The sequence below is a fragment of the Prionailurus viverrinus genome, chromosome E2, assembly GCF_022837055.1.
Source record: "Prionailurus viverrinus isolate Anna chromosome E2, UM_Priviv_1.0, whole genome shotgun sequence".
Lineage (NCBI taxonomy): Eukaryota > Metazoa > Chordata > Mammalia > Carnivora > Felidae > Prionailurus > Prionailurus viverrinus.
Genome location: NC_062575.1, coordinates 7,588,289 through 7,615,317, shown reverse-complemented (window position 1 = coordinate 7,615,317; position 27,029 = coordinate 7,588,289). Strand labels below are relative to the sequence as shown.

Sequence of the window (27,029 nt, the reverse complement as noted above, 5' to 3'; positions counted from 1 at the left end):
CTCACGCGTGTCTTGCCCTCCAAAGGCCTTAGAGGTGGGGGGACCTCAGTGTTCTCAGGCGGGCAAAGGGCCCAAGCTGCTGCCTGGGAAGGGGAGCTGGCCAGGTACACACATCCGTGTGCACGCACACACGCCTGTGGGAGGGACGTGCCTCGGAGCACCCCAGTCGGTGACTCAGGGTGTGAGTCACGGCACTGGAGGCTTTCTCCCCCACCCACGGGGACGTGGGGGCAGCCGCTCCCAGCACCCCCCTCGGTCCTACCCCCCCCCTCCAAGCCGCTCCATCACCCCTGCTGCAACTGTCTACGGGGCAAGGGAAGGGAGGTGGGGACAGGGGTGCGGAGGGGTCTCCGGACCGCCTGGCAGCCCCGGGCCTTCCCCGAGAGCCCACTACCTGTCTGTTTGCAGGATGCCGACTTGGCTCGTCTGCTGAGCTCCGGCTCTTTCGGAAACCTGGAGAACCTCAGTCTGGCCTTCACCAACGTGACCAGCGCCTGCGCTGAGCACCTCATCAAACTGCCTTCTCTCAAGCAGCTGAACCTGTGGTCCACTCAGGTGCACACTGTCTGCCTGCACCCTGCTCTGCCCCTGCCCGCCCCCGCATCCTGCCCCCTCCTCCGTGCCCCTGTGCACCCCTGCTCTGCGCCCTCCTCTGGGACTGGCCTTCCTGCCTGGAGCCCGGGGCCCAGTCTCCTGATTACCACGCCCCTCCCCAGCTCAGCACCCCCTCCATAGGCCAGAGGACACTTAGGACCTCGTGAAGGCCAGTGGCCCGTTTCACAGTTGGAGCTGCTGAGGCCCAGGGCAGGGGCGTGCCCAGCAAAGCCTTAGAAGCCCTGAGAGGCGGGGCCGAGATGTGACGCTGGTCTCCCGCACCCGCCTGGGTAGCACACGGGCAGCTCGGGAGTCTTCCTGTTGTGGTAACAACCACAGCACACCGATGCTTGCCACCCACGCTCGATGTCATTTGCGCTGCGAAGCGCCTTGCGTGGATCAGCACACGTGGTCTCCACTCCCCACCTGTGACGTGGAGGCCCCGCCAGAGCCCTCCTTTTATAGAAGAGGAACCAGGTGTTCCCGGCAGTCTGCCTTCCAAGGCCCGTCCTGCCCAGGGAAAGGCGGCCTTGGCCCTCACTGGTAGCCGGAGCCCCTGAGTTCAGAGCCCTCCTTGAGAGACAGCAAACCGACTCCTGGGAAGGGCGCTTGGCTGGCCTGCATCCCACCAGCAGAAGCTGGACTCGAACCCCGGTCAGGGGAAGCATTTGAGTCTTGGGAGAGAAGCGAGGGCAGCCCAGATCCCCCGGCTTGAAAGGCCGTGGCTCTGTCCCCATCACCTTCCTCCACCGCTGCCTCCAGCCTCGGAGTCATTTCCCTGAGTGCCGTGGGGACGCAGGTCGATCCCCAGGGCTGAGGGGTTCTATGCTCCACAGTTTGGAGACGCCGGCCTGCGGCTCCTGTCGGAACACCTCACCATGCTCCAGGTGCTGAACCTGTGTGAGACGCCTGTGACCGACGCCGGCCTGCTGGCCCTCAGCTGTGAGTCCTGCAGAGGTGGCCAGGGTGGGCAGGGCCTGCTTCGTGCATGCGTGCACACGTGCATCCATTCATCCACTCACCCATCCACCCATTCATGCGTGCGTGCATCCATTCATTCAGTAAGTGCTCATGAGCACCTACTGTGTGCCAGGCACCATTTTAGGTGCTGGGAACACAATAGGGGACATATCCCTGCCCTCATGGAACTTATATTCTAGAAGAAAACGAAACCATGAGTGCCCTTATCCTCCAGATACTTGTCTGAGGGATCAAGTTTGGGAAAAGTGCCCTAGGACAGGCTTGCCCTGCTCTCCTGCCCAGTAGCATCCATCAGCCGGGGTTAGATGTGCAGATTCTCAGGTCCTGCCCCAGACCTGCTAACTCAGAAACTGCAGTTTAACAAAATGCCCAGGTGATTCCCACGTGTGGTTGAAGTTTGAGAAGCATTGCTCTAATAGAAGGAGCCACAAAACACCCAAGGAACCCAGAAGTGCCGATTCCTGCACCCCAACCCTGATCTACCAGAGCAAAGTCTTGGGTGCTGAGCCTGGGAAGCTGCACTGCCCATGTCCCACCCACTGGTTTAGATGACAGGCCCCATGCCTCAGCTGGGGGGAATCATGGAGGGCTTCCCCGGGGAGGTGACCGGATCTGGGTGTACAGGACATATGTAGGAATTGGCTGAGGGGGTTGATAGGCTGGGCAGGGGCCATGGCTCCTACAAGGTTGCTGGCAAATTCCAGATGGCTTGGGACGGGTGGGGACAGGAGACAGGGGTGATGGAGGGCAGAGAGGATGAGGTTTGGGGACACTTTTCTGCAAATGTGCTCTTTGGACACTGTCATTGGAGTCACACAGCCCCTGGCTCGGTGCCCCCAGGAACGGGATGGAACACCGCACCTCTGATGCGTGGCTCCTGACCAAACCAAAGTTCGAGGCGTGCTTTCAAGAAGGGGAGTCCTGGGTCAGCCCTATTGGGAGAGCTCCCAGAGCTCCCCTGGGGGAAGGGCCCAGCCTGGCCCACTGGCGCTGACCTGGGATGTGGCAGGCACACTCTCGGGAACTTCAGGGGACAGCAGTGCAGTGACCTGACAGACCAGAAGGAAGGGAGGCTCAGAGAGCAGGGAGAGAATGTAAGCCCAATTCAGACCAGCTCCTGCCTGAAACAGACTTTCTGTCCTGGTGGTGCCCTAGCAGTGCCCCTGAAACCCTCCCGCCCCATCTCCTAGACAGGGGCCTTGGCTACAATAGTCAGCCCCCCAGCTTGACTGTCCCATACCTGCAGCTGCCTTTGTGGGGTTCTCACTGACCTAATGCCTGTGTCTGTCTGTCCTTGCACAGCCATGAAGAGTCTTTGCAGCTTAAACATGAACAGCACCAAGCTCTCGGCTGACACCTATGAAGATCTGAAGGTAATTCTTCCTTTCCTCCCTTTCTCCCTCCCTTCCCCGCTTCCCTCCTTCTTTCCTTCCATCCGTCAGCATCTAGACACCAGTGCTTTGCCCTCGTGGAGCTTATTCTCCAGCAAGAAAGGCTAGTACAGCAGCAGATAAGTCAGTAAATAAAATACTGGCAGGTGGAAAGGAGTGGTAGGGAGGAAGCCAGCAGGGAATTGGTAGCTTAGAAACAGGGAGGGCCTGTTTGGCACGTGATCATCAGGGATGGTCCCTTTGAAGTCACATAAGCTGAGACCTGTAAGATAAGAAGCCATGGATGCAAAGGATGACAGGAAAAGCAAGGGCAAAGGTCCTGAGGCAGAAGGGGTTGGTGTGAACTGACTTAGTAGCAAATGTGACTAGAAAGTAAGAGAGAACAGACTTGGGCCAGACTGAATAAGCCCTCATAGGTCACAGAAGGGTTCTGGATTCCATCCAAGTTCAGTAGAAAGCTTTCAGAGACTCTAAGCAATGTTGTGAGTTATGCTTGTAAAGGCTTGTTGTGGCTGTTACCAGGAAAACTGATTTTTTTGCTGGAGCCGGGGGTGGTCCAAGCAAGAGTAGAAACAGGGAGAACATCGACAGGGCTGATGCAGTCATGGGTTAAGCTCCTGGTCCTGTAGCCTGGGCTAGGTTGGCAGTATAAAGTTGGGGCAAGAAAGAGGATCTGAGTAGGGAAAGGTGGGCACGTTTCCTGGGGGACTGGTGGAGCTTGGCCTTGGGAAGTCTGCTGCCCCCATCACTCTGGGTCCAGTACCAGCTGCCCCGGAAGGAGTGAGTGGGGCTGCAGATAAGCCAGCGCTGAGGACGGAAGGGCTGGGCCGGGCAGCCAGACCGACCATGAGACACCAGCACCTTCACACGCTGGAAGCCACTTGGAAGGAATCCACAAGCAGGGACCACCCCTTCCCCACCCCACCCTCAGCCCTCCAGCTCAGCCAGACCTGCGGCCAGCTTTAGAGCACCTACTATGTGCCAAGCCCAGGCTGGGGACAGGGACAGGACCAAGGTGCATCTGGTTCACCACTGCCCAGGAGGAAGCTCCGTCCTGGCAGACAGATACATGCAGTAACCAGGCCAGGACAGGGCTCAGGGACCAGCAGGGAGGGGACAGGGGACAGCCAGCCCTGCTCACTAGGGCAGAAGAGCCTTCACAAAAGGAGGTCTTGAGAAGGGAATCTGCCGAGCAGGCCAGGAGAGCCGTCAGAGGGTCCTGAGGAGCATGTGAAGCGGGGCAGGGGTGCGGCCGGCGCAGAACCAGCCTGAGTGCACCCTCCAGGGCCTCCCCGACCTCCCGGGCCCAAGTGGGTGTTTCTGCACCGGTGAGGATTACTGTGCCCCCTGAAGGCGAAGGAGCACAGATCCGGGTGCCCTAGCCAAGCAGCAAAGGGGTGTGGTCAGCCCCTTGTGGAGAAAAGCCACTTTCGCGCATCCGAGCGACCCATGGTGCCAACTTGAGCATAGTGGCCAGTGACGCCCAACCTCTGTGCTGCGGGCACCGGATGGCCCGGAGGCTGTCTGCCTGCCTGGGGGCAGGCGGCCTGCACTCCACATCAGGCAGGCAGGGCCCTCCAGCTCACGGCCCCGTCTCTCAGGAGAACCTGGAAACCTCCGTGCCAGTTTGCCATCTCCTGATCGGAGAGGTTGGCTTAAAGAAGGTTTTACAGTGCTGCACAGGGGAAGGCAGCCCCCAGTCTGTAGCCCCTGCCTGAGCAGTGGGGCTGGGGGCCCACGAGCCAGAGCGCAGGGGAGAAGCACGGAGGAGCCGTGCGCACGCACGGTACAAGGTGACACTGGCCGGTGCCCCCACGGAGAGTCTGGAAGAGGGAGCAAAGGGAGGAGAGCCATTAGCCCTGTCGGTGCAGTGAAGGCTTGTGGAGGGAAGGCCAGCTGTTTATAAAAGAAGGAAGAGAGGCGATGTGTCTGGGTGGCAGGGATGGAGAGCGGGAAGCAGGTGTGAACAACAGTAGGTGGAAGCTTGCAGTCTAGACGGTTCCGACGCGGGGGCGTCCTGCAGGGGAAGACTCGCTGCCCCCCAGGTGCCTCCATTTATGGCGATCCCGCCGCATTCGCCTGCCCGATTTCCCGTAACAATGGCCTGTAGGCGGTGGTGACGGTGCGGGTGGTTCCCGCCTGTAGGGCACACGGCCTTGTGTTGTTCAGGGCAAGCTGTGCGTCAGGCGGTTCCACCCTTAGCACCGTCCTGTGAGCCGTGGCCGGATCACGCTGGCTCCACAGAGGAGGAGGCCGGGGGCTCTGCCCCCGGGTTCGTGCAGCCAGCAAGTGGCAGAGCTGGGGCTCCCACCGGGGCTTTCCGCCTTCAGAGCCAGGCATCCACGGCCTCGCAGAGGCAGGGGGCACGGAATCCCCTGCAGCTGTCCGCCCACCTGCGACCTCCGATCCCGGGGCTGCTGCCCTGTGCTCCCCGAGGTTACCCAGCTCTGAGCCCCAGGGAGCCCCGACGGCAAGGTGGGGAGGGCACAGTGGGAACCCCGGCCGTGGCTGCGGGAGAGCCAGGCACCGCCGGGCCAGGTTCGGGAAAGGACTGTCCTCCTTGCTGCCCCGCAGGCCAAGCTTCCCAACTTGAAGGAAGTGGACGTCCGCTACACGGAAGCCTGGTGAAGCTCCCGGCTCGGCAGGAAGGAGTTTGCAGCTGCAACACACGACTTTTGACTAATAGCCGTAGAGCGCCGGTCCTGGGGTCCCGCCCCCAGCATCCCGGCTGTGAGATAGATGGGGGAGTCTTTCTGGGGGCAGAGGGCGGAGGGGGGAGGGGGTGGGGAGGGGGGCCTTAAGCACGCCCAGCCCCGCCTAATTCTTTTAGCTTCATAATTGGAAACCTTGACCTGATCCAAAAAGGACTTTGTAGCAACCAGAGGAGCATCAGCGGGTCGGGGGAGAGGGTGGGGGAGGGGTGGGGGCCTTGGGGAGGGGGGACCCTTTGTGGATTTTCTTTGCCTTTGTGTTCAATGCCGTGTGGGAAAAGTCAACTCCGATGCCACCATCACACGACCCTGATGGGCCTCGAGGGCCGAGGAAGGGTGCTTTCTTCCTCACAGGCTCCACCGAGAACTCGCCCCCGCCCCCCACCATTGGGACAAGAAAACCCAGACATGTCATTGCACCGTCCTGTGTCCTCGCCATTGCTATGCAAAGTGATTCTTGTTGTACATAAGATTTAAATAATGCGCCTATTTAAGAAATGTTGACAAATTGCGGGTCTGGGACCTGCCTCTTATTTATGAAGTCTCCCTCCCTCCCTCCTGCCCTCCCACCCCGCCCTCCCCTGGCCCGTAGTACTGTATAAACCAGTCAGCTGTTGGGGTAGTGGTAGTATTATTGTTATTTTTTTAAAGGAAACAGACAAAAAAAAAAAACCTCCTTGGAAAATTAATTGCTTTTTCGTAATGGATTCTGTATGCTAATGCTCGGCCGTCTGTCCGCCCGCCCCCACTGTGCGTTTCCAATTCCCAGATGTCTCCAACTTGCCCCCGGGTGAGGGTCAGGCTGGGGGGCAGAAGTGGGGTCCCCACGTTGTAGTCCTGTTCCTGCCAGGCCCCGGCTTTCTCTCAGCCCCCTCTTACGCCGTTTGGGGGGTGCTAACCTGTCCTCCCTGGTCCATCCCCTGGAAGAGCTGCCCCGGCCCCGGCCCCCGGAGAGCTCCCATCTCCGGTGGCCTCTGCCATCCCTGTCCCCACTGAGACTGCGGCCTGTGGCCTCCCCGCCATCCTGTGCTTCACGTGGTCTCCTCACGCATGCCTGCTTCTCTGCATGGTCTCTTGGGAGAAGAGAGAGACGTCGCCTCCACCAGCCTGACTGCCCACCCCACCCCTATGAATGTGACCGCTACAGCACAGACACCCTTTCTGTCCCCACACCTGCCCCGAAGACAAACCAACCTCCGTTTCTTTTGTAAACAGTCGGCTTTTTCTTAACAAGCCCTCCCTGTACAGAACAGCCCTTTTATGGTTTACTTGGGGTCCCCTCTCCCCCCAAGCCCCCTCTTCTGTTGGTTTAGCACAAATACCGTCCCCCTCCGGCACCCCCAGCCCTGACCCCTCAGTCAATGTAATTGTTTTATATATATTTAATCTTATTCAATGGAAACCATGCTTTTGTCGTTTTATACTTTGCTAGGTAGACTTTATTACCCCCGCCCCGACTATGCCCTCATTTTTTTAAAAAAGGAAAAAAAAAAAGAAATTGGGTTTCAGTCTTAATTCATTTTACGTGCCAGGTTTTATTTTGTGTGTGCGTGTGAGTGTGTTCTGTTTCGTGTTTTGTTTTCTTCTGTTGTTGTTGTTTTCTGTTGTTTGGTTTTATTCTCTCCCCTCCGGTCCCAAACTTTATAGCACTCTGGTGCAGGAAGAAGCAGAAGCAAAAACAAAAAAACAAAAAAACAAAAAAAACAAAAAAACAACAACAAAAAAAAAAACTCTAAAAAAGAAAAAAAAAGAGCCGAGACATGCCATCTTTTCCCTTCGCACTGTTGCTTTTCCTGATGGTTAATACTACTGTCACGTTAGCTGTGTTCAGAGATGTGAAATACTTTCAGGCAAAAATAAACTGTAAGTGACTCATTGACATCTGGCCTTTCTGTGTGGCTTCGAGGGAGCCTTTCGGCGGGGACGGGAAGGGGACAAGACCTGGGCCGAGGTCAGGACTCCTCTGAACGTCCCGAGCTGCTCACCCTCGGCACCGTTGACATTGGGGGCCAGACCCTCCTTTGTCACGAGGCCGTTCTGTGCATCCGAGAATGTCCTGCGTTGCCCCTGGCCTCGGCCTGCTAGATGCCAATAGTACCCAGTCCCCCCGCCCCCAGACTAACAACCAAAAATGTCCACCAGGGACAAAATCACTCCCTGGGGCAAACCCAGGCTGCCAGTCTCTGCATCAGGGCCCTTACGGCAGCTCTCGTCCAGAACTTCTAGGACCGATGGGCCTCTTCGTCACCTGGGGGTCTTGGGAAAATGCGAGTTACGATTTCCAAGGTCTGGGTGGGGCCCGAGACTCTGCTTTCCAGGACCTCTGGGAAACCCAGATGCTGCTGGTTTTTGGAAGCCTCTCTGAGTTCAGCAGCCTAGAACCATCCACCCGGCTGCCCGCTCACCCACATGTCCCCAGGAGGCAGTTGGAGGAGTCCAAGGAGAGACTTTGTTTCCACTCCTCTCCTAAGTCATTCGCTTTGCAGGGTTTCTTTGCCCAGTGTTACCCCAGCCCAGTGGCCCGTCGCTCACGCCCCACATCTAGCACGTTGCCTGCCTGCAGAAGCCGCTTGAGAATGTTCCTGAGTCTCCTCCTCCATCAGTATCTCCACCTCCCTCACCCTGGGCCGGGCCCCTCATCCCTGTCCAGGGGACCGAGCAGCCGCCTCGCTGCCTCCCTGGTCCATCCTACACCACCTTCCTACCCTCACTACCTGCCCTGCCTCTCCACATCCCTGCTGCCCGCTCCTGGCCCTCCTCACTTCCAGAGGCCTCTGGCCACACAGGGAAAGCAGGAGCCGTGGCGAGGATCAGGAAGGCCCCAGACTTCAGGCGTGGCGGGTGGGCCAGCTGCAGGTGGAGACGTGCGTGTACGAGGCGCAAATGCCTGCTCCATCCCCAATCCTTCCCACTCGGGAGAGGGGGGCGGCTCACAGCAGGTGCGCCCGATACCAGATGGAAGGAGGGTCCCTGCCAGCCGTCCTGTCCTCAGTCCTCCTCCTCGCTCTGTCCTGCGTCACCTGGGGCTCCTCCGCCCACTGGCTTCTGGGGGAGCCTGGAGAGTGAGGCTGCCCGGCCAGGGGTTCCCCTGGGCGTCCCAGCTTCACAGTAGTTCCCTCCACAACTCTGGCTCTCGGAGGAACACCTCTCCCCTCTCCGGGTCTTAGTCCAGCGGGACCTGCCCGCTCCCGCTGGGGAACCTCACATCCTTTGCCCCCGCCTGCCCCCCAGAATGCCCAGAGTCCAGCCAGTGCCCTCCCCCGGCACAGCCGAGCCACGGTGTGTCTTTACTTTTAACCCAGTGGCTTGAAACAACAGAAACTTACTCTCTTGAGGTTCTAAAGACCAGGACGTCAGCAGGGCCCCGCATTGTCTGAAAACTCTAGAGGAGAAAACTTTCCCTCTCTCTTCCAGCTCCCAGGGGGGTCCTGGTGTTCCCGGTTGTGGCTTTGCCCCTCCAGCCTCGGCTGTGTCCCACACGCCAACCCCCCACCCCTTCTCCAGCGAATCTCCCTCTGCTTTCTCTTATCAGGACCTCTGCCATTGGATTTAAGACCCACCTGGATGACCCAGGATGACCCCGTGGGCAGATCCTTAACATGATCACATCCGCCAAGACTCTTTTTCCAAATAAGGTCATAGTCACCCGTTCCAGGTGAATGTATCTTCTGGATTCGACGTTTCATTAATCCTCCTTTGATGACTGGGGTTCATCTTGAAGGCTATGAATGATAGGGAGGTTGCAATGATCGGGCTCATTTTCTAACGAAATGCTTACACCGCCCCTCCTGTGTGCCAGGCACAGTAGCAAGGGTAAGGCTTGTAGGTCTGAACTCATTTACACCTGATACGCCTAAGGGGTGGGTGCAGATATGACCCCTCTTGACCGATGGGGAAGTGGAGGCCAGGAGAGGGTGGGTCTCTTGGTCAAGGCCACACGGGGAGCGGGGGACGCAGCCAACCTTAGAACCCAGGCATTTTGGGAAGATCTCTCCGCTGCTGGCTGGTGAATGGATGGGGCTGGGACCAGGGCAGGGACCTTGGAAAGAAAGATTCAAGAGGAGCTTGGGAGTGAAAGTGCGGAACACGGTGCCTGGTATGGAGGGAAGGCCAGCAAGGAGTCAAGGGTAATGTTCACGTTCCCTGGCTTCTTCTCACTGGGGGCTTCGAGGGCCTAGAATTAGCACCTCTGCCTGGCAGCAGCTTTCTCAGTGGCCTGCAGGGCTGGTGTGTCAGTGCCCCCGCGTTCTCCCTCCTCGTGGAGGTGGAGACTCCCGTCTGCTTCCCCTGGGGACAGTCTGCTGTCCCCAGGGCTCACCAGCCTGTTAGCACTTCCTTCTGTTCTCGCCCTCACTTTCCCTCCATCCCGTCCTGGGACCACTTCCCAAATAAGCCACCTATGCTGGAATCTTCATCCCACAGCTTGCTTCTGGGGAAGCCCAAACAAAGACGGTGGCTAACCATGCTAGGCGACAGAGGGACAGGTTACAGGGGGAGCCCCCTCCCCCACAGGCTGAGAAAGCCCTCCTAAGGAGACTGCACGGTCGCCGGGCACGTCTGCCTCAGCCTCAGCCAAGCCAGAAGGACCGTGCAACTGGGGACCCAAGAATCAGCTCGCACCTGTTTTCAGAGGTGGAGGTGGAAGCTGCCAGATGCTCTCACACATTGCTGGCAGGCATAGAAATTGGTTCGGCAGGTTTGGAAAGCGTATCGACTAAAAGCTAACCATCCAGCCCACCCTGTGACCCCACAACCCCACTCCTGGGTATATAGACCCAGGAGAACCGAGCACACGTGTCCACCAGAAGACACAGACAAGGATGTTTATAGCAGCATTATTCGTAAGAGCCAAAAAGTGGAAGCAACCCAAATGTCCACTAAGAGGAGAATAAACAAACCAGGGTGGTCTCGCAGTGGAAGAGCTTGAGCGCCCCCCCCCCTTCAACAGGAGAATCAATAAAACGCACAGTGACGTAGTCGTGTGATGGAATTCTGCAGAAAAAGGCCAAAAGAGCCAACTTCTGATACCCACAGTGGCGTGAGTTAATTGGACACACGTTACGTGTGTGGAAGGAGCCAGGAGGGCTTGCCGGAGGATTCCATTTATGTGAAGTGCATGGACGAGCACGAGGCATCTATGACTACAGAGGTGATAACCGTGGTTACTGATAGTGCAGGGGGCGGGAGGTGTCATCGACTGGGAAGGGAAGAGGGAAGCTTCTGAGATGATGAAGATGCTCTACAGCTCGATCTGCAGCCACACGGGTGTTTAAACACCCCTGGAGCTCCACATTTTTAAGATTTGTGTCGTTTATTTTATGTTACACACCCCCTTTTTAAAAGTGGCATCAGGTCGACACACCCCAAACATCCACCAACAGGTAATAGATGTGTATTTACAGACGATGGACTATTATCCGTCCGTAAGAAAGGATGAAGCATGGACACACGGTCCCTCGTGGATGAACCTTGAAGACATCATGCTGAGTCACCTAAGCCAGACACAACAGACCACATATTGGTGGACTCCACTTATAGGCAATAATCTAAAATAGGCAAATCTGCACAGAAAGAAAGCAGACTGGTGTTTACGAGGGGCTGGGGAGTGACTGCCTCATGGATATGGGGTTTTATTTGGGGCTGAGGAAAATGCTTTGGAACTAGATAGAGGTACTGATTGCACCATACTGTAAACGCTCTAAATGCCTCTTTAAAATGGTTTCTTTTATGTTACGCGACTGTCACCTCAATTTGTTAAAACGGCATCGAAAAAGAATTCTCTTAACTTAGAGATGGCCGCTGCTCCTCTCTGCTGTGTCTGGGTCTGGGAGGGTGAGTGGTGCCCTGGTCACCATGACTTCTCTCAGCGCAGTGCTGGCCCGTCCTTGTGAACGTTTGTCCCCGCCTCAAAAACGCTCTACTGCCATCTGCTGGCCAGTTGTCATTATACCAGTTTGCCTAATAAATCCACACACTCCCTTAAATGTGGCATCCTCGAACAGTGCACAACGTGCACAGCTGTATGTGGTGGGATATCTGACTTTGCTTTATTTTTCAGTGTCCTCTATTCAGGTTGGGGTGGGGCCTTGAAAACCTCAGTGCTGGCCTTCCCTCCCATGCCCTCTCTAATGCTGGCTAAGGCGAGCCTGAGCTAGCCTCTCTCAGATTCGGCGGGGAGATGAAGTCCTCGTGGTTCCTGATCCACGCATCAGTGCGTGGAGACCTGCCCTCCGGACACATCTCCAGAAAGGAGACCTTGCCCGGAGCACATTTGGTCATCCCCACGGCAGGAGAAGGCTGAGCACTGGCTAGAAGGTCTCCACCAAAGTCCTGGCAACAGACCTCTTGGCTGTTTGTGTTTCCTCTCCATGTAATGGTAGGAATGACAAGCTGTTCCTCGAAAACACCAGGCTTTGTGTCCTCTCGGATTTGCCAGGTAGGAGAAGAGGCTGTTGCATCCAGTGGGAAGGAGGCTCAGGGAACGGGGCACTGCATACACCCACTATGTCAGCTCCTCTTTGGGGCTCCCCCCAGCAGTGGCCACAGGGGTTTGCTGAAGTGGAGGTGGGTCAGTGATTCCCTCCTGGGGGGTTTAATGGAGAGCAGTAATGCATCATAAGCCCCTCCTGGCCCTGGAGTTACAGAGGCATCCGTTATGCGCACGGGGTTGGGGGTTCTCTCCCCTGGTGGTGGCTGTTCAGGATAAGTCCTGCCATATAGAAATAGGATGCAAGTCATTTATATAATGTAAATTGTTCTAGTATCCACATTTTTTTAGAGAAAAAGGCAAAATTAGGGGTGCCTGGGCAGCTCAGTCGGTTAAGCATCCAACTTCGGCTCAGGTCGTGATCTCATGATTCATAGGTTTGGGCCCCGCATGGGGCTCTGTGCTGACAGTGCAGAGCCTGCTTGGGATTCTCTCTCTCCTCTCTCTCTCTTTCTCTCTCTCTCTCTCTCTGTCTCTCTCAGAATGAATAAATTTAAAAAGAATTTTTTTAAAAAAGGAAGGGTAGTATCATTTGCAAGAGAAAGCTCGGGAGATCATAACCATGCGTTTTGGGAGGATGGATGGATGGAAGGAAGGTAAACCCAAAGGAAAGAAAGCAAAGTGGCTCCTGATGAAATGAGACATCTGACATCTGACCTATGTCAACACCAGGGTTTGGGCAAGCAGAGTCGGTGTTGGCCTTGAGCTGAAGACAGTCAAGGGTGTACCCAGGCAGCCAGGCCATGCGCAGTCTCTGTCAGAGCTCTGCCCCTCATGTTGAGGCGGGTCCCACAAGGGATCCAGTGTCCTTCCTCCCGCTGGCTGTCAGCTGGCCAGGAGAGGGAGTTGGTTCCGTAGCCTTTCGTCCATTTACTGAGCAAAAGCGTATTGCTCTGAACCTTGAAAACACTGTGCCAAGTGGAAGAAGCCAGTCACAAAAGTGGGATCCTATGCCATGATCATAGGAAAGCCCAGAATAGGGAAATCTATGGAGAAAGTTCATTACCAGTTGCTTAGGGCTGAGGGGATGGGGGACAGGCATGGGCAGGGGTTCATTTTGGCGGTGATGACAATGTTCTAAATTGACTGCACAACTCTATGCTAAAAACCGTGTAACTGTGCACTTGGGTGGATTGTGGGGCTGGGGAATTGTATCTCAACAAGGCTTTTTTTTCTTCTTCTTCTTCTTCTTTTTTTTTTTAATGTACTGAGCACCAACTGTGCGCCAGGCACGCTGGCGACTCAGGAGTAAATAAAGCAAACGCCATCCTCCACCACATTCAGTCTGAGGGAGGAGGCAGCCATTAGCCAGATAACCCCACAAACCATTTTTCATCGCGGCGGCAGAGAGAGCTACAAGGAGGTGCAGGCGGCTGGAACGAGCGCCTCCAAGAGGGGGAGGCCCCGAGCTCACGTGTCTCCACCTGCAAGAGCCGGAAATGACCAACTCCTGGGGCAGGTGGAGCAGGGAAGCGCCTTCCAAGCGGTGGGAAGAGCCGGTGCGGAGGCCCTGAGGCAGAGGCTGGCACCGGGGAGGAACGGACCAGCAGAAGGGAGGAAGACGAAGTGGGGGGCAGGAGCAGCAGGAGAGAGAGGCAAGGGGCGGAGGCAGAGCGGTGGGGGAGGGATATATGACGATTTGGGAGTCGTTCAACTACAAACCGCCCCCCTCTGTTGTGGAGCGGAGCGGAGGGAGGCAGACGGAAGTCTGGGAGGGTGGAGGAGGGGGTCGGGGCTCATCACCTCCCGCGTCCGATTCACATGCCATTCTCCCTAGGAAGGGGCTGCCTGTTGACGAAGCAGGAAGGAAGGTCGGTTTGGCCGGCAGAGGGCCATGGGAGGACAAAGGGTCGCGGGGAAGCTGGCAGGCAGGTGAGACCTGGCGGGCCTGGCTCACACCTGTCCGCCTCCGGTGGCCAGGACGGGACAGGTCAGGAGGCAGGGGGGCGGCTCCAACGCCTCTGGCGTCCCAGCTGCCGCAGATCGGGGCTGGGGCTGCGCCTGCGCCAGGCCGGCGGGAGGGGGCGGGAGGCGGCGTGCCGGGCCCCGGGTCCCTGACGTCAACGTTACCATGGAGACCCCCGCTTCCCTCGGCGCGCGTCGCAGCTGCCGCAGACCCCGGGGCTGGGAAGGCTCTGCAGGGTTGAGGGGAGCAGCAAGTGCGGGCCTGGGTCCCGCCGCTGCGCCCCAGAGCACCGCCCAGCGAGAGGGCGGGGTACCGAGACCCCCCGAGGGGCTCCCCGCTGCCCTCCAGCCTGCCCCCACCCCCGTCGCCCGGACTGGGAGCGACAGTCCGGGAGTGCCTCGGCCAGAAATCAGCCCAGGGTCCTGCATGGCCCTCCCCACGGTAACACACCCAAGGGGGCACGTCCCTCCGCCCGCGCCTCCCACTCCCTGCCCCACTGTGTTGGGCGCCCTGCCGCTTCCTTCCTTCGAGGAGCACGTAGGGCGCCCCCCCTCGGTCCCCAGCGCTCGCCGTCGGCGGGGACCCAGCGAGGGAGAAGGGGCGTCCTAACACCGCCGCCCGCCTGCTGGCGCCGCCCTCCCTGGAGCTCACGTAGGAAACGGTGTTTTCTTTGTCTCTAGACCTCGTTCAGTCGAATCTCTCCAGGTTCTTAAAGACGCCTTCAGGAACAGACTGGCCAGGCTGGCTGACTTCAGCCTCGCCTCCACCTGCTCTTCGTGCCTCTTCTCTTTTCCGAGCTCCTTCCTCCTCCGCGGGAGTGAAAGGAAGGGACGCCCGTCCTGCGCTTCCCGGGTCTTGCCCTTGTCCTTGTTTGCCCGCTGCTGCTTCCCTGTTGTGGCCTAGGTGTGTGCACTTGGGAGGACTGTGTGGAGTGGGGTGAGGCTCCCCAGGACGGGTCCCGCCCCCCCACCCCCACAGCTCCCTCTCCCAGCTGCTGGTCACACACACACACACACACCCCGCCCCCCAGCTGCTTCCTGCTGGGGGCTCCTCACCCTGGAGCCAACCTTTTTGGTTGGGATGCTGGAAATCGCTCTTGGCGTTCCTTCCTCCCTGGTGTCCATGTGACTTCCCGAACCTCACACCTTCCTGACATGCCCTGGTCACCTCTCCCCACCCTGGCCCCTCTTCCCACTTCTCTTTTCCCTGACTCCGTGCAGGGCAGGGGTGAACTTGAGACCCGGGGAGGGGAGCGTCTCTCTTCTTTTCTTCCCACCCCAGTCTTCTGTTGGTGCTGGGATGATATAAGGCAAAGCAGGACCTTCGCAGCCACTTGGTAAATAAGCCCTGAGGTCTGGTCTCCAGTTTTCTGACTTTCTCTAGAATCTGGGGGACTTAGACCTGGAAGATGATTTCAAGGCTGCTGGAGAAGTCCCACTTAATACCCTCTTAATCATTCATCCATCCACCTTAAAGACCTACTGCATGCTGGTCACTCAGCTAAGTGTGGGGATTTAGCAGTGAATAAAGACCAAAGCCTCTTCTGTGGAGCCTATGTCTGAGAGGAGTCAAGCAACAAAATAAGGAAAAGATGTAGTGTCTTTTTTTTTTTTAATGTTTTGATTTATTTTTGAGACAGAAAGACACAGATCATGAGCAGGGGAGGGGCAGAGAGAGAGGGAGACACAGAATCCGCAGCAGGCTCCAGGCTCTGAGCTGTCAACACAGAGCCCGACACGGGGCTCCAACTCATGGAGTGTTCTCGAGATCATGACCTGAGCTGAAGTCGGGCGCCCAACCGAATGAGCCACCCAGGCGCCCCAAGATGTAGTGTCTTAAAAGGAGAGATGTGATGGGGCACCTGGGTGGCGCAGTCGGTTAAGCGTCCGACTTCAGCCAGGTCACGATCTCGCGGTCCATGAGTTCGAGCCCCGCGTTGGGCTCTGGGCTGATGGCTCAGAGCCTGGAGCCTGTTTCCGATTCTGTGTCTCCCTCTCTCTCTGCCCCTCCCCCGTTCATGCTCTGTCTCTCTCTGTCCCAAAAATAAATAAACGTTGAAAAAAAAAAATTAAAAGGAGAGATGTGATGGGGAAAAAGTTGAATCCAAAAAGGGGGATGGAGAGAGTGGAGGGAAGGTGGCTAGGGAAGGCCTCACCGAGAAGGAAGGGGACATCTGGGCACAGCCCTGAAGGAGGGGAGGGTAGAGCCAAGGGATATTTGGGGGGAAGAGCATTCCAGGCAGCAAGAAAAGCCAGTGCAAAGGCCCTGAGGTGGGAGCAGGCATGGAGTGTGAGAGGAACGGGGGACGATGGTGCAGCCAGAGCAGAGTGAGCAAAGCAGGGAGGAGTGGAGAGGGCTGAGAGTCACCTGTGGGCCCTGCCAGCTGCTTGGAGGACGTGGGTTTTCCTGGCACTCTTCCCTCTTGTCACGGCAGCTCAGCAGACATGCATCAGTACCTGCTGCCCCTGGCCCTTTGCTGAGGGTCCTCCTGTGCACCATGACATCCAGTCTCAAAATACCCTCATTATCCCCATTTTGTAGATGAGAAAACAGAGGCGCTAGCGTGTCAGGTAAACCCTGAGGGATAAGAAGAGATTCATCTGGAAAAAGGTATGTGTGGGGTGGGGAGGGCCCAAGGCTGTCTGATGATGGTCTCAGGGAGGAGACAGGCCTCTGCCACACAGAAGGAAACCGGCCTTTCTGTAGCTGCTCCACTTGGCCTCCAGAAAAGCCCAAATCTTCCTGTCACAACCAGCCCCAGGGGCAGGAGGCGCTGCTGTCCCCAGACTGCCGAGCCCCAAGCTGATGGCCCTCTGAGTCACAGCCAGCAGCTTTAGCATTTGCCCTCGGGGGTGGGGGATGGGGGGGGAGGGTAGGTGGAGCTGGAGAGAACTGGAGACACGGAACCAGGTTTTTCTATCAGGCAGGCCTGAAGGGTTTGTGGGAGGAAATGAGGAAAAAAATGAGGCCGGATGGACTCGGGTGGGGAAGCTACTTTGAGGGAGGTGGCCACCCTCCTGGCCAACTCGCCAAGTCCCCTGGCCTGTCTCAGCAAGTGCCATGGGCTTGATGCTGAGAAAATGTTTGATCATTCATCTGACAGGGATCTCCTTTGTGCTGGGCCCTGTGTCCTGTGATGGGTGGGTGGGGAGGTGGTTGTGGAAAGGGCTGAGCGGATGATTCTGTGACTCCTAATTGGATGCATTAATTACCTACCACTGCGTAACAAATCACCCCAAATGCAGCGACTGGAAAGGAGCGTGTTTGTTTCTGCGGCTCAGGAACTCCGGAGTGACTCAGCTGGGTCGTTCCGGCTCACGGCTCGGTCCCATATGGCGGCCATCAAGATGTCAGCCGAGGCCGTGGCCTTGTTTGAAAGCTCTGCTGGGCTGGAGGACCCCCTTGTGTGACAGTGCCCCACACCGCTTCTGGCGGGAGGCCTCAGTTTCTCCTCACACGGTTGTCCAGAAGGCTCCTTGAGTGTTGTTTTATGCAGCTCCCCCTAGGGTGAGTCATCGGAGAGAAAGACCAAAGTAGAAACTAGGGTGGCTGTGACCACCGGGTCTCTGATAACCCCCACCGTCACTTCTGCTTTGGGCTCGTTTGTTAGTAGCAAGGCACTAAGACCAGCCCACGCTCAGGGGAGGGAGATTAGGGTCCACGTCTTGAAGGAAGAGCATCAAAGAATTTGTGGACGGAGTTTAAAACCATGACAACAGGAAAATGGATGGTGCACCCACTCTTCCTCCCTGATGCTGGAATCTTAGAATAATCTCCGACCACAGCTGTTGGTGAAATCCCCCTGGGACACTTGTAGCTGTCCAAACCCCGGCCCCTCTTACTGAGCTGGTCTGAGCCGGGACTTGGACATGTGTGGTTTTGTCGTGTGGAATAATTTTTTTTTTTTAATGTTTGTTTATTTCAGAGAGAGAATGTACAAGCAGGGAAGGGGCAGGGAGAGAAGGGGACAGAGGATCTGTGCTGCCAGCACAGAGCCCGATGCGGGATTCCAACTCATGAACCGCGAGATCGTGACCCGAGCGGAAGTTGGATGCTTAACTGGCTGAACCGCCCAGGCGCCCCTGTTGTGTGGAATGCTCTTAAACTTTAAGCGTGACGTTTATGTTTCCGCTACATTATTTTTTTATTGTAGTAAAATGTGCATAACGTAAAATGGACCGTTTTAGCCGTTTTTGAGTGTGCACTTGGGTGGCAAGAAGTACATTCACGTTATGGTGCAACCGTCACCTCCAGAAATGTTCACCTTCCCGAACTGAAACTGCACCCCTTAAACGCTGACTCCCCACCCTCCCGCCTCCAGCCCATAGTGACCCCCGCTTTCTGTCTTTATGAATTCAACTACTCTAGACCTCAGAGGGCTCCCTTGTGTCTGGCTTGACCCAGCACAGTGACTTCCAGAGCTCATGCACGCGGTACGCGTCTCAGGGTGTCATTCCCCTCATGGCCGAATAGCATTTCATTGTACGGACCACACTGTGTTTATCCGTCGTTCGGCGGTGGACATTGGGCTGGTTTTCACGCTGGTATTTTTAAGGCTCCGGAGTGATACTCATGACCCATCAGGGATGAAAATCGAGGTCTTAGACCAGTGGTTTTTAAGCCTGGCTGAGCATCCAAATCACCTGGTAGCTGTTAAAAAAACAAGCCAATGCCTGGTGAGCATCACAGACCTGCAGACCAGCTGAACTGGATTCTCTGGAAGGGGACCCCGGAGTCTGCAAGAATCTGCAGTTACTTCCAGAAGGCCAGGGTGTGAAGACTCATTTCCAGGTCTCTGCTGCCCCCTGGTGGCAGCACCTGGGATCGTCTGCAGCACTGGCTTGCCCTCCCCGTAAGGAGCCCAAGAGCCAGTCGCCAGAGCCATTCCTTGGGGGGTCTGGGGACCCTGCGGGGCTCTCCCTGCCTATCCTCCCCCACTGTACTTCCTGGTTTCAGATGAGCCTATTAGGAGAAAGGCACAGACAGGCGGAGGACTCCGCTTTGGTCCTTGCCAGTTATATGACCTTGAACAAGCCATTTACTTGTTTCAGGGACGTGACCACTGCTCTCCTCCCCCCGCCCCTCCCCCCCCCCCACTGCTCTCCTCCCCCCCGCCCCTACCCCCCCCCCCCCCCCCGCCCCGTCAAGTCCCTGAGATCACAGTTAAGTATGTGTGTTAGCTTTGGGGAGAACCTAGAATTTCTTAGCCTTGGCTCCGTTGACAATTGGGTAGGATTATTCCTCATGGTGGGGCCATCCTGTGTATCATAGGGTATTAAACAGCATCCCTGGCCTCAACCCACTAGATGCCAATGAAACCCCCCCAGTTTTGACGATCAACACTGTTTCCAGACATGAAGAAATGTCCCCTGGGGGGAGGGTTGCCAGACAAAATGCAGGTTTCCCAGTTAGATTTGAATTTCAGAGAAACGACTCACAACTTTTTGGTAGAATTCTGCCCTAAAGATTGCATTTTTACTTGCTAAATCCAGAAACCCTGCAAAACCACCTCAGTTGAGAGCCGCTGCCCTGTGAGTGCCTGATACTTGGGTAGGAGACTAAGATACCAGATGGAGAAGAGGCAGCAGGAATGCACTGGCCCAGCCTGGCCGGGGAGGGGTGCTGTCTGGGGGCAGGCCAGGCAATGATGACTGAGGTGAGGCTTGGGGAGAAGGGTGGCCGTGGGAGAGGAAGCTGGGCTCACAGTCAGGCCAAGTCCCTCTGGGGGCTCAGAGCCACTGATGTGCAGGGACAGGGGACACCTTGTTTCCCCAGCACCTGGGGACAGGGCAGTTTGTGGCCGACCACAAGTCGGAGCGGTTCACCCCCAGCTTCTCCCCAGAGAGAACCCCCAGTGGTGGGGAGTCAGGCCCAACTTGCTCATTTGCAAGAGGAAGAAACAGGCCCAGAGAGGGGCAGTGACTGTCCCCAAGCCACACAGCCAGCTTGTGGCCCCAAGGTGGGATCAGGCTCCTCAAGCCAGGACTTGTGCCCCTGGAGTGGAGCCTGGGTATGTTCTCAACTTGTGGTGAGTCCTCTGAGAGTTCCCAGAATTTTCCAGATGCAGAGGTACTGAAGCCAGACTTCACCCTGAGGCCGGACCACCCGAGGCTGTGGTCCCCAGCTGCTCTCCATACTACTCCAAGGGAGTGCTGGGACCCCTTCTGGGGCTGTCCCTGTCATGTCCATCTCTTGATACTGACTGATAGGGAGAGGCGACATGGAGAAATGGAACAATGCTTGGGCTTGGAGCCAGACTGTCTGGGGCTGAATAGTGGCGCTGCCCCTCACTAGCTCTGACCTGAGGCAATCTGTGCCTCAGTTTCTTCATCTGTAAACTGGGAATGATGAAAATGATACCTACTTTGTAGGGTTATTAGGATTTGATGAATTAACAAGGAGGAATGCTTAGAACAGTAAATGGCAGGTAGTAAGGTTTACCATTTATCTTACTTCCCTCTAGACTTCTGGTGACATCAGCCCTTCTCCTTGGGAAGCTGGTTCAGTGGGGCTGTCAATCATAGTCACCAACCCTGCCCTGCCCTGCCCTGCCAGACACTGGAGTCAAGCAAGGAGCAGCCACTGCACCCTGTCGCCCAGTCACTGGGTTGATGAGTGAGACAACCCTGAAGAAGGTCTATTGAGTTCCTGGATCCAGCCTGACCTGAAGCTAGCTCCCAATATGTGAGACAATAAATTCCCCATTTCACTTAGGCAAGTTTGAAGGGGAGTTCTGACCCATATACCCTTTTTGCTTCATAGAGCAAGAGAGGTTCCCCCAAGGCAGCCCCCTTCTCCCATGGACAAGCCTCTCAGCCTTGGTTTTGATCCAGCCCCACACAAGGCCAATAACCCACTCTCAGGGAGTCAGAGGGAGATTCTCCGTTTGAGCTGTGGTTGGAGCTCAGAGCAACAGGAATCAAACTCGTATAAAGTACCTTGATGTGCCACGTATAGTGCTGGGGCTCTGTAATAAGAATTCCCCAAGGCCACACAGCCTAGAAGTGGAATCACTTCCGTGTGAACCCAGGTGGTCTGACTCCAAAGCAGGCACGCTTCCCAATGCACCACATGGCTTATTACCTGCAGGGGGGATTTTCTGTTCCATTGAACATTTTGATTGTAAAAACATAAAATTTACCATGGGGAGGGGGAGCAGTTTAAGTCAGCATCGCCCTTCTCAGCCAGAAGATGACCTAGAGAATCAATTACTCCAAGTGGCCTGGTGCCCTGGAAAATAGGAGGCTAGGTCCCATTCATTCCCTCAACCCCTACTAAGTGCCTGGCAATGTTCAAGGCAGGGCCCAGTGTTTGACGTGAAACAGTGAGGAGCTTGGAGGGAGCTACTTCTCGGGGTTCACCCCGCACCTGCACAGCCTCAAGAGGGAGTGCCACCTTCAGTCCTGTGCCCGGGAGTCTATCTGGGCCCCTCTTGGTCACTCTAGTCCCAGCAAAGTCCTGGGCAAAGAGCAGGTTCAGGGTCAAGTAGAATTTAGATGAGTGATGGAGTCCCACCGCAGCCAGAGCAGAAACTCCCAAGGCACCGTCCCTGAGAAATGATTCTATCAACAAGGTGTCCGAGGGGCACTTAGAGCACAGTGATGTACAACGTGGCCTAATCGCTGCTGTTGGGGGTCCAGGGAAGAGACCGAGGGCAGAGAGACACCAGTACACATAAACCCCACATTACTGCCTGTGGACAGTGTCCTGAAGGGAAGGGTGGCGTGGTCTGCAGGGGCGTTACCAGAATCAGGATCCCCGCTCCCAGGAGGTGATGGTTAGGCTGGCCAGCTCCTCAGAGGCCTGGAGCCTAGCACTGGTCTCCCCCGACCTTCTAAATTTTCATAACCAGGCTGCTCCCTTTGTTCCTCTAGCCCTGGGCGTGGTAGCTGCTCTGTGTCATTATTAACCCACAATACCTTTTTAGTTGACCGTTCTTTACCTTCTCTCTGTTGAAAGAACCAGAGTGCTTTCTATCCCTTGGTAGGACTCTGAATGACACAGAACGAACTGCTGCAAGCTGAGGAAAGAGGAGAAAGTAGCCCAGTCCAGGCAGAGGCACCTGCATGGCGTGGCCAGAGGCTAGGAGGCTGGAGGGAGCGAGGCACATTGCAGGAGCCAGGACCAGGGGAGCCGGAGGGGATTAATGGGGTGGCAAGTAGAATAACATGAAACTGGACAGGTCAGCTCTTACATGGCATGGAGTCTGGATGGGATCCTGGGAGCAATGGGGAGCCATGGAATGCAATACAGCGACTGAGTGATTTAACTTTCAAAGATTGCCCTGGCTGCCGTGAGCCTAACTCGCTGTTGGGGGCAAGAGTGGGCAGGAGCAAGGTAGCATGTTAAAAGGTGCTAACTCCTTTGTTTTTTGTTTTTTCCTTTCTTTACTGCTTGGAAGGGAGGCGTCTCAAGGAAGAAAAACATGGGGGCGATTCTGGCGCAACATGATGTCACAAGATAAAGGACAGGACCTCATGGCCGCTCGAAAACTCAACAGTAAAGAGAATGCCAGGACCCTAAATGAACCCCTACTAACCCTAAGTGAGTCAGAGAAAGTCTCCACCGATGACTCCCCAGGACCGTGCGGCCACCAACGGAGCCAGCCCGCTGGCCAAAAGAAGGTAGAAAGCGCTTTCAGGCCTGCCCAGTGTCTCCTGGCGGATAAGTGTGGCCCTTACTCCCCCAGATGCCATGGGGCCACGTGGGGGGGTGACAGCCCCGAGCTGCTCGCGGTCTGGCTCCCCGCAGAAAAACCCCAACTCCCAAGAAACGCCTGGGCCGGAAGCGGAAGCGCGGGTGCGTGCGTGCTGCATTCTGGGAAGTGTAGTCCACAGAGGCCGGAAGAGTCCGTGAGAGCCGTGCATTTGGGGGAAGGTAGTCCTCTAGTGGTCTGAGAGCCGGCGGCGTGAGCTGGAGTGGTTCACCTAAACCCCACGCCGTGGCGGGGGTTAACAGTTTGGGGACTTAGAGTGAATACGTAGAATTTGGTTTTGTCTCTCCCAACCACCAACACCCACGGAAGCGGAGAATAGGACCTATCCACGCTTCAGTGGTGGCAAGCAGGCCTGAGTTATTCCGCCCTCGAACGAGTAAATCAGCTGCGTAACCTCCCGGAACCTTTGTTTCCGTATCTGTAAAACGGGCAGATAAATCATTCTCACTTGGCAGCCTTGATAACTCAATCAAGTAACTAGCAAGGTGCTTAACACACCTTCCTTGCTTGACAAACCCCTCTTCCCTTTGAAGCTGAGCGTGCAGAGCAAATGGATGTGTTTTGTAACCAGGAGCAAAAATTGTGCTTCAGCGGAGCACTTGGGACGTTTTCTTTGCAAAGTAGGAGTTCCTGCAAATTCCAGCCAAAACTCATAGGGGGAAATATAAGGAAATCTTGTCACCCAGAGACTCAGCAAGGACGTGTGACCTTACTAGCCAACACACAGTAAGATGTAAGTTAAAAAATGAGACGGGTGCCTGGGTGGCCCAGATGGTTAAGCGTCTGACTTGGCTCAGGTCATGGTCTCATGGTTGGTGAGTTCCAGCCCCGCATTGGGCTCCGTGCTGGCAGTGGGGAGCCTGCTTGGGATTTTCTCTCCCTCCCTCCCTCCCCACCCCCTTCTCTCTCTCTCTCTCTCTCTCTCTCTCTCTCTCTCTGTCTCTCTGTCTTTCTGCCCCTCCCCCACTCGTACTTTCTCGCTCACTCAAAATAAATAAACTTTAAAAAAATGAGACAAACTTCTGGGGCAGAGTGTCCTCGCATGTTATCAGTGGAAATATTAATGGGCTCATCCTTTATAAAGGGCAATTTATGCGGGTGCAAAGTTTCCAGTTGTAGGAATTTATCCTATAGACACACTAGACTGTTTCAAAATGACAGAAGTTTAAGAATATTCATTGTAGCGTTGTTTATGAAACATGCCTGGAAATCGTCCAGGCCTCTATGGGAAGAGGACAAGTTACAAAAATGATGGTACATCCATGCACGGGGATGCTATGTTGCCGTTAACATCAATGAGGTGTGATATCACCTATGTAACATTCCTGCACAAAAATGTTTATCCTAAGTATATTGTGAAGAATGTCTCAGAGAAATCCAAATTGTGGGATATTTTGCAAAACTGGCCTAGACCCTCAAAAATGTTGATGTCGTGAAAGACCAAATAGACTGGGAGATTGAAAGAGGTTAAACAGACCTGGCAATTAAGTGCACTGGGCAATCCTTCGTTGGAACCTGGATTCTTTTTTTTTTTTTTTAATTTTTTTTTTCAACGTTTATTTATTTTTGGGACAGAGAGAGACAGAGCATGAATGGGGGAGGGGCAGAGAGAGAGGGAGACACAGAACCGGAAACAGGCTCCAGGCTCTGAGCCATCAGCCCAGAGCCCGACGCGGGGCTCAAACTCACGGACCGCGAGATCGTGACCTGGCTGAAGTCGGACGCTTAACTGACTGCGCCACCCAGGCGCCCCGGAACCTGGATTCTTAAAAAGGACATTTTAATCAGACACCTTGGGAAATTTGATTGTGGACCATATGTTTGATAATAGCAATGTATCAATGTTGACTTTCCTGAACGTGATCGTTGTATTGTGGTTGTGTAGGATAATGTCCTTAGTAGCTATCTGCTGAAGTATGTAGCATTGAAATATTAACCCTTGGCTCTTGGATAGTTTAGAAAAAAGAGAAACAGGTAAAGAAAATGTGGTGTGTATTAACAGTTGTTGAATCCAACTTTAAATATATGGTTTTTCATGTTCCTCTTCTTGCAACTTTTTTTATAGTGTTGAAACTTTCAAAGTAAATAGTAGGCAGCAAAAAGAACAAGAAAGCTCCATATGCACTGATGGGGGAAAAGCTTCAAGAAATGGGTAAGATTTTTTTTTTTTTTTTAAAGCAAGGTGCAGAGGTGGAAATGCACAAAACACCCGGGGATTGAGGACACAAAAAGGAGATGACAAAGGTTGCCTCTCGGAAGGGTATCTGGGGGTGGGGGCGGGGGTGGGGGGAGTGGAGTCAGAAGTGGGAAGACTTGCCTCTCGCAAGTGCCCTTTTAGACCTTTTGAATTTTGTATCATGTCCATTCAGATAAAAAAGTAGTAATAACTTCGAAGAAGGCTGTTACTGGGAAAGCACTTGTGGTTAGGAAACCCCAGACTAGGCTCCCCTGCTCCACAGCTGTAGACCTGTTGGGAAACCCAAAACAGAAGGAAGGAAAACCAGTTAGTTTCACATCCTTTCCCACATCTGATTCTCATCACAACCCAGTGAGTCAGACAGGTTTTATTTGACCCATTTTATAGATTAGGAAAACTGAGGACCAGAGAGTCTTAGCAACTTGTCTGAAGTCATGCAGTGAGACACTATTAGAGCTGAGATGGAAACTGAGTCCTTCCCAGTGACCCAGCCTGGCTCCTTCCCTCCTGCAGGTGACCGCTCTAAGCTCTAAGGGTTGGATGTAGCAAGAGAGAGCCCAGGGTAGGAGGGCAAAGGTGGGGTTGACTTCCAGGCTCTGGGTGCTCACTGAAGCTCAGCCCAGTTGCCTTCCCACTGTTGCTTTTACACGGGGCTGTCCAGGCAGGAAGCAGAAGTCAACCCTGGGCATCCGAAGCATAGGCTTGATTTACATGTTCATGGGCAACTGGTTTGAGACTTTATTTTGGGGACCAAGAGCTAACTCAGCCAAAGAGCCTCTTCCCTGAGCCCATCTGGGCTGCTTTTTACCATCTGTGTATCTTTTTTTTTTTTTAAAGTTTATTTACTTTAAGAGAGAGTGAGAGCGAGCCTGCCCAAGCAGGGGAGGGGCAGAGAGAGAGGGAGAGAGAATGCCAAGCAGGCTCTGCACTGTCAGCTTAGAGCCCGATGCAGTGCAGGCTTCGATCCCATGAACTGTGAGGTCGTGACCTGAGCCAAAATGGAGTCAGATGCTTAATTGAACTGAGCCACCCAGGGCCCCCCTCCCCCGCCCCGCATCTCTGTAATCTTAAACAAAGTGGTCTTTTTAATAAAAAAAATAATGAAAATAGTAGATGGATATTGTTACCAAGTCTAACAGTAAAGTACTTAATGGCAATTTGGCATTTCTGTCAAAACTTAAAACATGTATATATGCTTTGATATGTGATCCAGTGTTTACAATGGAAACTAATTTTTTTCTGTGAATATACCCACCCAAGTGTTCAAAGATACGTATGGAAGAATGCATTGCTTATAAGAAAAACAAAGATACAGAACTGTGAACAACCCACCAGCAGAGCCATTGCTTCATTCAAGTGGGCTCCATCCACACTGAATAAAAACAAAGACAGTGCGGGTTGCTGGATTTACTGACCTGAAAAGATGTCCACAGTATATTGTTAAAGAAAGGTCCCATTTCGAGGAAAAAAAAAACCGAGTTATAAGCATATATACACATAGAGATCTACATGTTTGAACAAATGTAGAAAAACATTTATAAAAAGTGTAAATTATTTGATTTGAATGTAAAAAGAGCATGTAATTTTCATTTTTTCAGGGATAATGAGGTTGACTTTTTTTTTTTTTTTTTTTTTTAAGTTGGCCACTTGTGTTTCCTCTTGTGGGAATTGCTAAAATATTACTGTCCCTTGGTCTTTTGTCACGCCAACTGGGTGTAAAACTTCGGGCACCACGTCTCCTAAGAGTTTCTATTTACATTGCCAGTGCTTCCTGTAGGTGGGTATTTTGGAAATGAGGTTGCTGAACTTGAGGCAGAGGACGTTCATTCTCAGTCTTCGTGTAATGAGGTGTCCTGTGGGATAAAGGGCTCTGAGAAGTGAAGGCGTTTCCTGCCCAAAGCACGGTTGCAATGTCTTCCTTTCTTTCGATTCTAGGATCTTGCAAAGCGTACTCTTTGGCTCTCGGTGGACGTGGACGGTGTGAAGGTGGAGTTACTTATAATGTTTGAAAAGGGGGGGGGAGTGGGAAGCAGACATGGACCGCCA

The 27,029-nt window shown here is 54.7% G+C and overlaps 1 protein-coding gene and 2 long non-coding RNA genes across 4 annotated transcripts in view; all 3 read left to right on the top strand.

Annotated features, from left to right (window-relative positions):
• Positions 1-7,556, top strand: part of CMIP (c-Maf inducing protein) — a 235,308-nt gene extending 227,752 nt beyond the window's left edge. Inside the window, exons 18-21 of the mRNA XM_047834680.1 lie at positions 409-555; positions 1,431-1,536; positions 2,878-2,948; positions 5,541-7,556. Coding sequence (XP_047690636.1) covers positions 409-555; positions 1,431-1,536; positions 2,878-2,948; positions 5,541-5,594 — 378 coding nt within the window. The 3' untranslated portion in view covers positions 5,595-7,556. The remainder of the gene's footprint in view (positions 1-408; positions 556-1,430; positions 1,537-2,877; positions 2,949-5,540) is intronic.
• Positions 7,557-13,464: 5,908 nt separating this feature from the next.
• On the top strand, positions 13,465-19,101 carry LOC125153361 (uncharacterized). Of its 2 annotated transcripts, XR_007147468.1 has the most exons (4): positions 13,465-13,663; positions 13,942-14,973; positions 16,612-17,577; positions 17,996-19,101. It is a non-coding gene; the product is annotated as an uncharacterized LOC125153361 (long non-coding RNA). The 2 variants fall into 2 exon arrangements; XR_007147467.1 differs by lacking the exon at positions 13,465-13,663 and having other exon boundaries at positions 13,815-14,973.
• Positions 19,102-19,562: 461 nt separating this feature from the next.
• LOC125153362 (uncharacterized) lies at positions 19,563-26,741 on the top strand. The gene is made up of 5 exons (XR_007147469.1): positions 19,563-19,726; positions 20,534-20,705; positions 22,472-23,519; positions 24,852-24,938; positions 26,623-26,741. It is a non-coding gene; the product is annotated as an uncharacterized LOC125153362 (long non-coding RNA).
• The last annotated feature ends 288 nt before the right edge of the window (positions 26,742-27,029 follow it).